This window comes from Mobula hypostoma, chromosome 11 (genome assembly GCF_963921235.1).
Source record: "Mobula hypostoma chromosome 11, sMobHyp1.1, whole genome shotgun sequence".
Lineage (NCBI taxonomy): Eukaryota > Metazoa > Chordata > Chondrichthyes > Myliobatiformes > Myliobatidae > Mobula > Mobula hypostoma.
This window is the reverse complement of record NC_086107.1, coordinates 42,590,147-42,603,403: the sequence shown is the minus strand read 5'-3', so window position 1 is coordinate 42,603,403 and position 13,257 is coordinate 42,590,147. Positions and strand designations below refer to the sequence as shown.

At 38.0% G+C, this 13,257-nt stretch overlaps 1 protein-coding gene across 2 annotated transcripts in view; it reads right to left on the bottom strand.

Moving 5' to 3' along the window:
* pde3b (phosphodiesterase 3B) overlaps positions 1 to 13,257 on the bottom strand; it is a 209,267-nt gene that overhangs the window by 22,021 nt on the left and 173,989 nt on the right. For both annotated transcript variants that reach the window (XM_063061900.1, XM_063061901.1), the window contains exons 6-9: positions 5,487 to 5,694; positions 2,431 to 2,510; positions 1,790 to 1,944; positions 389 to 526 (exon numbers count right to left, since the gene is read on the bottom strand). In XM_063061900.1, coding sequence (XP_062917970.1) covers positions 389 to 526; positions 1,790 to 1,944; positions 2,431 to 2,510; positions 5,487 to 5,694 — 581 coding nt within the window. The remainder of the gene's footprint in view (positions 1 to 388; positions 527 to 1,789; positions 1,945 to 2,430; positions 2,511 to 5,486; positions 5,695 to 13,257) is intronic.

Sequence of the window (13,257 nt, the reverse complement as noted above, 5' to 3'; positions counted from 1 at the left end):
TGGCTTGTTTATACCTAGATATTTGAAGGCAAAATAAAAACCATGAAGTACTTCTTTTTTCCTCCACAGTCACTCATGCAAAATGTGCAATCTTGTAGCATAAGCTTTTTTCATTCTGCTTCCAAAACTCAATTCCTTTTAACATCAATATACATCTTGAAATAAGTTCAGTTTTATTCAGATAGATTTTGACAAGAAAGCACAATTTTTAAAAACTGGATTGACGATTTTGTTTTATATTAGACATTTCTGTAAGTGAACAAAACTTTATGAACTAAAGTTAAGTGAACTAAATTCCTCCAGCATTTTGTATGTGTTGCCAAAACTTTATGAACAATGACAATATATGCCAAATCATTAACAAAAATAAAACATAAGCAGAACTAACCTGACTAAGAATTCTTCCAGACTGTCCCCCAGTCATTTCGACAAGTTCAAAAATGGGAAAATTCCAACTATTTAGTTTATCCATGCACAGCCCAGTGTTTTCTATATCTATTGAGTCAAGTGAAAGGTCTGGCACTTGCTGTTGATTTAAAGAAAAAATCAATGATGGTGTTGCAGTATCATTAAAATGCATTTTTGTAAAGTAATTTCATTAAGATTAACTGTGTCAAATACTGTTTCATTAACTACCATCCTGAACACACCCAACTGTTACATTGTTCACTCCCATGCAACCACTACACTATTACCCCCATCCTTTGTAGCATTCAAGGCCTCAATCCCTCCTCACTGGTGAAACAGCATTTTTGTTTCTATTTTATCATTTTATACTGCATCTCTGCAGGGGAGAGCAGAAGCAGAACTTGTGATCACTTGAATATTATATTTTCATATAAATAATATGTGATTTCCATCATTTGCAATATAAATTCTCCATTCCACTTCCTCCTATTTAAATGTTTAAATCAGACATTTTACAATCTTCAAAATCAAAAATAAATTCAGCAGTCTCAGTGTTTAAGCACTCTTCCTCTTTTCTCTAACATGGAATTGTTAATGGTTATCTATTTTTATTAACCACCATGTTTCTTTATAATTGTAACCACCTGCATCTTTTGTCCTTTGCCCTAGAACAGACCTTAGACAGCTCTGTCTATTCCTTGCTTGCCAACTGCCCATTTGAAACTTTCCCCAAACTGACAAAATACCATGAATTTTGTGTCAACCAAACCTTCAGGAAATACACTCAGTTTATAAAGAATGCTAGTTTAATTAAGCAGAAATACCCCATGCCCATTTGTGCCGAAACACCTCTCTACCCCACCAATGATCCTTCTACAATTAATTTCTTGGTAAGTTTCTATAAGAGAATGCCAAGTTGGAGCAAGGTTTTAATTCAGTTCCAGATGGGAGGTAGATTTATCTTTTACATTCATTTTATCTGTCTACAAAACACATGATATATGATGAAGAATTCCAGAAGTCCTGAGGATATGAAAGACACTACGTTAGTAACTACATACACAATAGAAGGTTGCTTTAATTTTTGATTTAACTTTTATGATTCATTCAGTGTGATGTTTTAACCCACACAGCAAAATTGTTTGAAAAGATTCAATAAAAATATTTCATATCACCTGAAAATTTTTTAACTTCAATGCACATGAAATAATTTAAAATATTTAAAATTTCTAAGTATAGTATCCGTGCTGCAATTAATATTTTAATGAATTGCTGCACAAGAATGGAGATTAATTGGAATGCTTTAAGGTGTCCATAGATACAAATATGGATAAATTTCAAATTATGTCTGCAAAACCAGCAAATATATAGAGCATCTTACCCCAGATTTACTATTCTGTTGTTCTATCAGCTGATCCTCGTGATTTGTAAATTTCTTGGATTTTCTGCTCTCTTGCTGATCTTTACATTCTGTCCCCAATGTATCCTTTGATTCCTTCAATTCATTGTTACTAGCAGCATTTTCAGTACCTTCATCTTTAAAAAAATAAAGCATATTCTTCATATTCAAATTTTCAATATTTCTAAAAATTGTTTTATACTTTGATATAATCATGGACTTATTTTTTCTTGGTAAAAGCAAATTACAGTGGTTAAATCAAATTAAAAATATTTGTTTTTATCCTGAACATAAGTTACATTTTATTGTAAGTTTTTTTCTAACTTTTCAAATGCACCTCTAACATTTATGAACTAGTTCTACTAAAATTAAAACACTCTTTTTAATTTTTTAAAAATCTCAACTGTGAGATTTTTCAATGTTGCAGCCAGGCCAGAAAATACAGCTTTTTAAAATGAATGGTATTATCCCTGGACAACAAGGGGAATGAATAATGCCTCTAACATCACATTAAATTATAACAACAAAAACAAATTACATCAGTAGTGAAACACAAATTAAAGTGTTTTTTTAAGAGGGGAATACTTAACATTCACAAATACAGACTTTGTTTATGAACGTACCTGGTTTCTTGACATGTGGTGATTCTGCAACTGTTTGCAAATCTGTATTTTGAACAGGTCTAGTCACATGCCGGCCACAACTAGTACAGTTATGTGAAAGAACAAACAATACATTGGGGAGAAAATGAACAAAGTGCATAAATACTTATTTTCCTCTTTATATGTACTTAAAGATAAAATAAAGAATTGGTTTTACTTTCTTAAAATTTAGATTTGAAAAGAGAGCCTAAATGTAAAACAGCTCAAAGCTGCGTTGTCTATTTTATAATCAATCTGGGAAATAATAGTATTTATTGTGTTTTTAAGGCAAAATAAAACTTGTACCTTAGGCCTGTGGCTGAAAGTCAAAACTAGAACATCAAGCATGGATCGTACCTATGCATACAACAATAAACTCCACTTTGTCTCAACCATGTTTATGAAAGTGCAGCAAGTCACTCTACTTATAGGGAATGTTGCTCAAGGAATAATGCATTTTTAAACTGTGCAATAGAAACTTCTTTTATAATAAACATAGTGTTAGTTTATACCTGAATCTTTATCAATTGACAGGCAGCCATATTTAACTGAGATTTGGAATAAAAATTCTATAAAACATTGAATAAGAAAAATAGATTTTCTCAAAATCATGCAAATATGATTCCTAATTGTATCTTGCCCTGGTGTTTTCTTCAATTTTTTTTATTAAGGATGTGAGAGTGGTTTTTCAAAATAAAAAATGAATATATTACAACCTTGTTTTTTTTGGTCAGATCTGAGAGATATGGAATTCCTATTCTTTTCAACTAAAAACTCCGGCTTCTGGCCAGATAATTTGAGCTACGGTAAAACCTTATTTTGAATCATAAAGCTTCTGGGTTCTAGCATGACTGTAAAGAAGCAGAATTCAGGCTGACACTCCATCAAAACTGAACTGTCAAAGATGTCAAATTACAGAAACCAATCTGAAACCGCAATCCCTATCTATTATAAAGTGGATATGAAAGACCACAGAGCACTTTTTCAAAAAGTAGGGAATCAGAATCAGAATTAGGGGTTTAATATCACTGGCATATGCCATGAAATTTGTTGTTTTGTGGAAGCAGTACATTGCGATACATATAATAAAAATATAAATTACAATTAACGAATATATATTTTTCTCTTTTAAATTAAATTAGCAGTGCAGAAAGAGAGAATAAAAACTGAGGTAGTGTTCATGGGTTCATTTACCATTCAGAAATCTGATGGCACAGGAGAAGCTGTTCCTTAAACATTGAATGTGTCCTCAGGATCATGTACCTCCTCCTTGATGGTAGTATATCCTGGGTGATAGAGGTCCTTAATGATGGATGTCACCATTTTGAGGCATCACCTTTTGAAGATGTCCTGGATGCTGAGAAGGCTAGTTCCCCATGATGGAACTGACTATGTTTCCAATTTTCTGAAGCTTTTTCTGATCCTGTGCAGTGGCCCTTCAATACTAGATGGTGACGCAACCAGTTAGAATGCTCTCCACAGTACATCTGCAAAAATCTGCAAGTGTCTTTCATGAAATACCAATTCTCCTAAAGCTCCTAATGAGATGTAGCCATTGTCATGCCTTCTTGGTAATTGCATCAATATGTTGAGCCCAGGATAGATCTTCAGAAATGTTGACACCCAGGAACTTGAAACTGCTCACTCTTTCCACTGATGATCCCTCAATGAGGTCTGGTGTCTGTTTGTTCGACTTCACCTTTCTGAAGTCCACAATCAATTCCTTGGTTATGCTGCCATTGCTGCAACACCAGTCAACCAGTTGATCTATTTGGCTCCTGTATGTCTCCTCGTCACCAGCTGAAATTCTGCCAACAATAGCTGTGTCTCCAGAAAACTTACAGATAGCATTTAAGCTGTGCCCAGCCACACAATCATGGGTGGAGAAAGTGTAGAACAGTGGGCTAAGCACACATTCTTGAGGTGCGCCAGCGTTGAGTGTCAACAAGGAGGAGGAGGAATTGTTATTTCTGTTCTGCACAGACTCCCAGTGAGGAAGTCACAGATCCAGTTGCAGTGGGAGGTACAGAGGCCCAGGTTCTGGAGCTTGCTGATTTAAACTGAGGGTATGATTGCGTTGAATGCTGAGCTATAATTAATAAAGAGCAGCCTGGTGTAGGTACTATTCTCCAGGCCAAATGGAAAACCAGTGAGATTGCATCCTCATTAGACCTACTGTGACGATAGGCAAATTGCAGCAAGTCCAAGGTGCTTGCTTAGGCAGGAGCTGATACTAGCCATGACCAACCTCTCAAACCACTTCATCACAGGTAGATGTGAGTCCACTTGGCAATAGTCATTGAGGCAGCTCATCCTACTCTTCTTGGGCACAGGTATAATTGTCGACCTTTTGAAGCAAGTGGGAACCTCTGCAAGTGGGAGATTGAAGGTATCCTCGAACACCCCTGCTAGTTGTTGGCACAGGTTTTCAGAGCCCTACCAGGTACACCATCAGGGCCTGATGCTTTACAAGGGTTCACCCTCTTGAAAGGTATTCTGATGTTGGCCTCCGAGACAATGATCACATATCAACAGATGCTGCAGGGACTGCCACAGGTGTAATTTTATTCTCCCTTTCAAAGCATGCATAAAAGATATTGAGGTCATCTGGGAGTGAAGCATCACAGCTATTCATGATGATAAGTTTCATTCTGTAGTAAATAATGGCCTGCATACCCTGCCAGTGCTGATGTGCATTCAATTCCGTTTGTAACCTCAATCGGTTTTACTTTCTTGCCCTTAAAATTGACTTCCGTATGTCATACCTGACCTATACAAGAACTGTACAAGTTCTTGTATAGGTATCTCACAATCAGTGCAATATTTGTTAAAAACCTTACGGAATTTCTTATTAATCTTGAACATAACATTATCAGCTTAATCAAAACTGTATCATAGGTATTTTCTTTCAAAAAGTTAAATTGAGAGAATACAGTTATATTATCTTATTCCCTTGAAATGTTCATGTCTTCTCTATTTTGCTTTTTAAGAAATCACACTCAATTTTCAGCACACACATTCAGTAATGTATCATGTACCTGCTGCAGAGTATTGTGCTTGATATTCTAGCTGATTGTTGAAACTCTGGAGAACTAAATGTGTATCCAATTGGTTTATGAAGATTCACAGTTGGTTTGGTCAAAATATCAGCTGTATCAGGAAATTCTACTGGTGAGCGATTAAAGCTTGCCATTGCCCCTGGTCCATGAGTTGGGGAATTCACAGGACTGAGGCTTGGAGAAGTACCTAGAACAAAAAGAGGATTCACAGTTGAATCAACCTATACTACAAATATTTTATTTCAAAATCTCTAGTTTGAGGAAATGTATATTTAATTCCAAATAAATTTTCAAATATTTTCTGCTGTACTTTGACTACTTAAGCAGAATCAGTAGTAAATTATACATTTGGGCCTCTGTCAAAACTTTTCTGAACCAAATGCACCAAGAGTGCAACATGATATGTTCCCTCAGAAATTTTTTCTCTACATTTCAGAAATTTTTTCTCCACTTGATGTACTGGTCTTGCCATGCATCCACTGTAATCTTCTCAGTGTGGGTAAACCAAGGGTGTAAATCCACATTTCATCAATATGTGGCACTATACTCCACTACTTAAAATCTGAAATACCGAAAATAGATTGATAAACAACCTAAACCACATTACATTTAGGGTACAATATGATCCACGGCAGCACACTTCGCCTATTTATAATTTTGCGTAATGGTTTAGATGTGAAAATGCAATTCATTTTAACAGTTAGTAATCTTCACATCCTAATAGTTTTCATCATGCGAAAGCCAAAAAGAAAATTCTATAAGAGTGATGAAATCTATATGAAATATTCCCATAGAGATGTTGGAGTCGTAAAACTGCCCTTTTACCTCTTCTCTTCTTACTATTTAAGGACCAAACGCTTCTCCCAGATGAAGCAGCAATTCATTGCACTACATCCAATTTGGCATTACAGAAACCAAAGCCATGGTTTGGGTCACTGCTTTATAGAACTTTTCATTCCAACCTCAAGCTTCCAGTTACCCATCATTTGAATTTTCTGTTCCAATCCTACTTTGACACACTATCTTAGGAATTGAAAGCCAATTCCAAGCAGCCTAAAACAAGTTTGCAATAAAGCACTACTTCCTTCTGTGTGTATTACAGCTGATTGGTACATAATACCAAATGAACAATTTAAAGTAACCAGTACATTTAGTCATAGTCATATTTTATTGATCCCAGGGGAAATTGGTTTTTGTTACAGTTGCACCATAAATAATTAAATAGTAATAAAACCATAAATAGTTAAATAGTAATATGTAAATTATGCCAGGAAATAAGTCCAGGACCAGCCTATTGGCTCAGGGTGTCTGACCCTCCTAGGGAGGAGTTGTAAAGTTTGATGGCCACAAGCAGGAATGACTTCCTATGACGCTCTGTGTTGCATCTCGGTGGAATGAGTCTCTGGCTGAATGTATTCCTGTGCCCAACCAGTACATCATGTAGTGGATGGGAGACATTGTCCAAGATGGCATGCAACTTGGACAGCATCCTCTTTTCAGACACCATCGTGAGAGAGTCCAGTTCCATCCCCACAACATCACTGGCCTTACAAATGAGTTTGTTGATTCTGTTATACATGGAGCACTGCCACAAGACCCCCACCATCCAGGCTATGCCCTCTTCTCACTACTATTATAGAACATAGAATAGTACAGCACAGTATAGGCCCTTCGGCCCACAATGTAGTGCCGACCCTTAAACCCTGCCTCCCATATAACCCCCATCTTAAATTCCTCCATATACCTGTCTAGTAGTCTCTTAAATTTCACTAGTGTATCTGCCTCCACCACTGACTCAGGCAGTGCATTCCATGCACCAACCATTCTCTGAGTAAAAAACCTTCCTCTAATATCCCCCTTGAACTTCCCACCCCTTACCTTAAAGCCATGCCCTCTTGCATTGAGCAGTGGTGCCCTGGGGAAGAGGTGCTGGCTATCCACTCTATCCATTCCTCTTAATATCTTGTATACCTCTATCATGTCTCCTCTCATCCTCCTTCTCTCCAAAGAGTAAAGCCCCAGCTCCCTTAATCTCTGATCATAATGCATACTCTCTAAACCAGGCAGCATTCTGGTAAATCTCCTCTGTACCCTTTCCAATGCTTCCACATCCTTCCTATAGTGAGGTGTCCAGAACTGGACACAGTACTCCAAGTGTGAACTAACCAGAGTTTTATAGAGCTGCATGATTACCTCACAACTCTATCCCTCAATTTATGAAAGCTAACACCCCATAAGCTTTCTTAATTACCCTATCTACCTGTGAGGCAACTTTCAGGGATCTGTGGACATGTACCCCCAGATCCCTCTGCTCCTCCACACTTCCAAGTATTCTGCCATTTACTTTGTACTCTGCCTTGGAGTTCGTCCTTCCAAAGTATACCACCTCACAACTTCTCCGGGTCCATCTGCCACTTCTCAGCCCACTCCTACATCCTATCAATGTCTCTCTGCAATCTTCGGCAATCCTCTACACTATCCACAACCTTTGTGTCATCTGCAAACTTGCCAACCCACCCTTCTACCCCCACATCCAGGTCGTTAATAAAAATCACAAAAAGTAGAGGTCCCAGAACCGATCCTTGTGGGACACCACTAGTCACAACCCACCAATCCGAATGTACTCCCTCCACCACGACCCACTGCTTTCTGCAAGCAAGCCAATCTGAATCCACCCATGAACTTAATGTACTATGAACTTAATTTTGTACCAAATTCTAAAACTCAATTTCTAATAAAATGTTTACTGGCATTCAAAAGAAAGAAACTCCTTTACATTGTTTGTATTTAGCAGTTACCTTACACTCTTAATAACACAAGTTTTTGTAAGCATGTGCTTTAGATAGTTTCTGATTGCTGTATTTTACTGATCCATAATTCCTTGAAAGAGGTATCACAGGTACATGAGGTTGTAAAGAGAGCTTTTGGCACATTGGCATTCATGAATCAAAACACTGAGTACAGGATTTGGAATGTCATGTTGAAGTTGTATAAGATGGTGGTGAGGCAAATCTGGAGTATTGTGTGCACTTCTATTTATCTACCTACAGGAGGGATACCAATAAGGTTGAAAGAGTACAGAGAAAATTTACAAGGATGCTGCTGGAACTTGAGGACCCGAGTTACAGGGAAAGAATGAATAGGCTGGAGCATTGGAAAATGAGGGGAAAATATGCTGAAGGTATACAAAACTATGAGGGGTATAGATTCAGTAAATGCAAGCAGGTTTATTTCCATTCAAGTTCGGCGAGACTAGAGCTAGAGTCATGGGTTAAGGGTAAAGGGTGAAATATCTCAGGGGATCCTGAAAGGGAACTTCACTGGTAAAAGTGTGGAATGCATGGGGGAGTGGTATGGAGGGCTATGATCCAGGTGCAGGTCGATGGGATGAGGCAGAATAATAGTTCGGCACAGACTAGATAGGCTGAAAGGCCTGTTTCTCTGCTGTAGCTCCCTATAACTTTATACCCAAAACATCAGGCCCATCTTACATTGCTAAATTCTGCACATCAAAAACTTATGGAAAATATTTGCTGATAAACTGAGAGTTCATTATAGAAAATCTGATTTACAAATATGGCACAGTACATTCCAATACCATTTCACCTTGAAGCATCCTTGTTCGAACACTATTAATTTTTAGGGTTATTGTGTTTATAACCACATAAATAGGAAAAACTTTTTATTAAGTGTTATTAACTTTAAAAAGATTACAGTGCCTGTTGAGATATATCTATTGCTAAACAAGGAAAAAAACAAAAAAGATACATTTGTGAGCTTGGAAAATTCATCATAATGGTTTTGGATGCGCAGGTAACAGTTACACATGAAGCTGACTGGTGGTGTTGGGAATATTGGTTGCATGTGAAGGTTCAAGGAATTAGACAACCATAACTGCATGGAGATAAGCAAACTGCTGGGGTGGGAAGGAGAGAGACAGAGGCTACTAAAACAAACAACGGAGAATACAAAAGGCTTGGTGCTGCTGTATCAGAAGGTGAACACAAAGATGGAGCACAGAAGGGGAGGGGCCAAGGCAGTGGGATCACAAATTCCAAAAATATTTATGTTAAGGAGATATGGGTATGCATACCTAATGCCTTTAAATGCTCTCCATGTGGCCAAATTTAAGTCCGTCTATGGCTGCAGATTTCAACTGTAGTAGTAACACTTGATAATTCCCCAAGCAGCCTCACACAGAAACTTGCCATCTTTTGCACTTTTATTTTTATTGTAACTTACAGTATTTTATATGCTCTTCACTTTATTGCTGCCACAAAACAAAAAAAATCACGACATTTGTCAGTGATAATAAAACTGATTCTGATTCAAAATAACACTGATTCTGACCTGCCCAAGTCCCTGCTAAATCAAAGCACATGAGCCAGGCAATTGTGAAAACTGAATTTAACTGTGAGATATACAATTCCAACTTCCAGGTAGCAGTCCTGATAGGGTTGACACTTTAATGCTGAAGGCAGCCTCAATTCTCTGGTTAAGACCTGAATCATGCCGTTCACAGATGTTGAAAATATGATGCAAGTTCACACAAGTTCCGCAGTGTGTTGTGACAATTTTTTTTAACAAGAAAAATGAAAAATTTCTTGGAACCACCTTCAGTACAGGTGCAAACACGGTTCCTCCAAGACAGACCTTTTATTTCCAGATATGAAGACCAAACATTAAATATATCTTGGCCTTTGTTTTTTTTCGGGCAGCTCTTTGCAACAGAAAAATTTTTCTTGAATTTCACCATTATTTACAAATCATTTAAATGCTACAACATTGTCAGAGCTGGGGAGCAGCCAATACCCGCCAAAAGAACATCTGCAGGCATCCTGACCTCTGCAAGGGACTGGCAGCTGTTGGTGGACCTCAAACGGCAGCTGAAAGTTCCCCAACCATATTGCAGCCACCAGACTGCGACCAGACATTGTCCTTGTGTCTGATTCTACTAAGCAAGTGGTGTTGCTGGAGCTGACAATCCCATGGGAAGATTGCTTGGAAGAGGCCTTTGAAAGGAAGCTCTCCAAGTATGCAGGACTGGTCAGCAACTGTCAGCAGGCTGGATGGAGAGTGAGGTGTCTCCCAGTGGAGGTTGACTGTCAAGGATTCACAGCCCATTCCTTAGCTACAGCCTTCAGCAAATTGGGCATCGAGGGAGAGAGGAAGAGGAGAGCCATCTGCAGTACCACCAGTGCAGCAGAAAGGGCCTCAAGATGGCTGTGTCTCAAAAGAGGGGAGCCATGGAGTCATAAGTAGCTAGTCATCTGAACACAAGCCGGGGTCTGATCAGCCCCAGCTGGATCACCTGAAGGAGGTTGTATGATGTTGAAAGACCCAAAACACCCGATGATTCCAGGAACTGAAATGTATCCAGAAGATGTGTCCAGAAGCATCAGTAGATGTACATACACAGCAACAGAAAAAAGTTTTCTCGAATTTTGCCATCATTTACAAATCATTCAAATGCTACATGATATTTATTGATGTTATCTGCTGACTCGTCAATCTGGACAGAGAAGTTGTTGTTTTTCAGTTTATTACACAAAACCTCTTCTACACCATGTGACATCAATACATCAACTTATCATACTATCTGAGAGTGAAACCTTTTCAAATTCTTGCATTGCATCTTGTCCTAGCATTTTACCCTGTATAATTTAACATGCTGGCATTATCAGGTTCTCACCAACTGTGTGACTTTGCCTTTTCTGGGTAATAAGTTCTGCTACTCAATAACTTGCTTCCTGAACCCTGTTACTGACTGTAACTTTATTAACAAAAGCTTTACTCTACTTGTTTTAAGATTCCAATACCATTTAAAATAATCAGTCATATAGCTCTGATTTGTAGTTGAATAATTTTGCTGGAACCATTGCGACATTTGTAAGTTGTTTACCACAGACTAGCACAATGGAATAGGACAACTTAGATCACCAGTCCATGTAAAACCCTTTGATAAGTAGCTTTCATTGTAAAGGCTGACTTTTCTTTGTATCCACTGTTGCATCATAAGAACGGCATAATAAATAACTAAATGAGAAAACTGCAAAAAATATGAAAATATGTAAAATGTGGCAAGCCAGCAGTTGAATTGCGGCGTGTAAAATTTCCTTCTTTAGAGTGAAAATTTCCCTCCAGTTTTCTACTACACCAGTAGAGTTCATTCGCTCCCATAAGTCAATCGGCAGCACATTAGGGGAAGCTGGGGAAGGTAATTCAGGAAGAAGTGGTTGACATCACAACCCAAGTTGGAAGAGTCCATTCATGCTCAGAAAACACACTTCATGCTCCTCATCAGCCTACTGTCCTCCCCCTATGTAAAACAGTGTTCAACAGCGCACACCATCAGCCTACCATCCTCCCCTCTGTGTAATACAGTGCTCACCAATTATCAGCCTACCGTCCTCCCCTTCATGCAATACAGCACTAACCAATCATCAACGGCTTCCTCTATCTCACATCAAAAACTGAGAATGGACTCAACCAAATAAACATGGTCCAACTACGCACTGCCATACTGGGCTGAAATTGCTAATGGGACTGCTTGGTCACAGCCCACCACTGGGAGCACTAGCAGCGTACATTGCGCAATGTTCAGAAAATGAGATTTATTTTTTTAAAATCACAATCTCTCACCAAACCCTCAATGACCTCTTGCAGAACCCCAGTTGAGAAACACTGTTCTAAGATGTGTGCACATGCATCGTTTGCTACCAGCACACAAAGAAATTTAAACTGCATGTCACCCTCTACCTCGTTGGCATGTTAAATATATTTCACAATTGTACACAATCACATTTCATTGTCTGGTTTCTGATGCGGATGGTGTAGACACCGTGGAGTTTGCAATGAATTGTCTGCAGATTTTAGAACTGGCTTATTTATACTGTTTTTATTGAAGAAATTATTGATTTACTATATTGAATTCCAAAGAAGAAAAGGGCACGAAGAGCAAAAGAACTGCGAGCTCATTTAAAGCAGAATGGCTTAATGAAACAATAGAAATTGTTATACCGAAAGCTCATGACATACAATAAATACAGAAACTGGTGTGACATGCATGTACTGTCACGATGATAAGGTTGCTGGAGAACTTGCAAGTGGGAAGTGGAGTAATATTTGTAAACTTGACTTTTTAAAGTGTAATTTAGCAAGCAAATCACAGTGTGCAAGAGCTCTGTTGCGAAAATCCTTCATAACCCATGACAAGCCTGTGATGTATGTTTTGTGAGAGCGCAGATGAATGAGCGCGAAAATGATCAAACCCAGAGATCAAAGTTCTTATTGACAGTGTTTTGCTAGCTGTTAAAATGAATACCTCGATATATTAAATTCAGTGCACACTTGATGTCGTCACTAGGCGAAAAATTGCACAGCACAAGATTTTTGCGCACACTGATCATCACAAATTAGAGGGAATATTGATTACCATGCCTGGATATGTCTGAATCAGGGAGTGATAAGTTAAATGAGAAAGTCTTTCAATCATACCAGTAGCAACAGAGGTATGCTTTTATGCTTCTTTCAACAAGTTTGTACTTGGCAGCCCTACTGGAAAAGTATTAATGATCCATCCTGTTGACTAAGACAGCTTAAAAAAATAAAGACCAGATAACTGGTAAATCATTTATGCAAAAGGAAACTAGTTATAAAGGAGAGAGATAGGTGTCAAATGACTTGAAAACACGATTTTTTTAAGCTAAATGAAATCTTTTTTTTGTTTTTTCACTTTACTCTTGATATT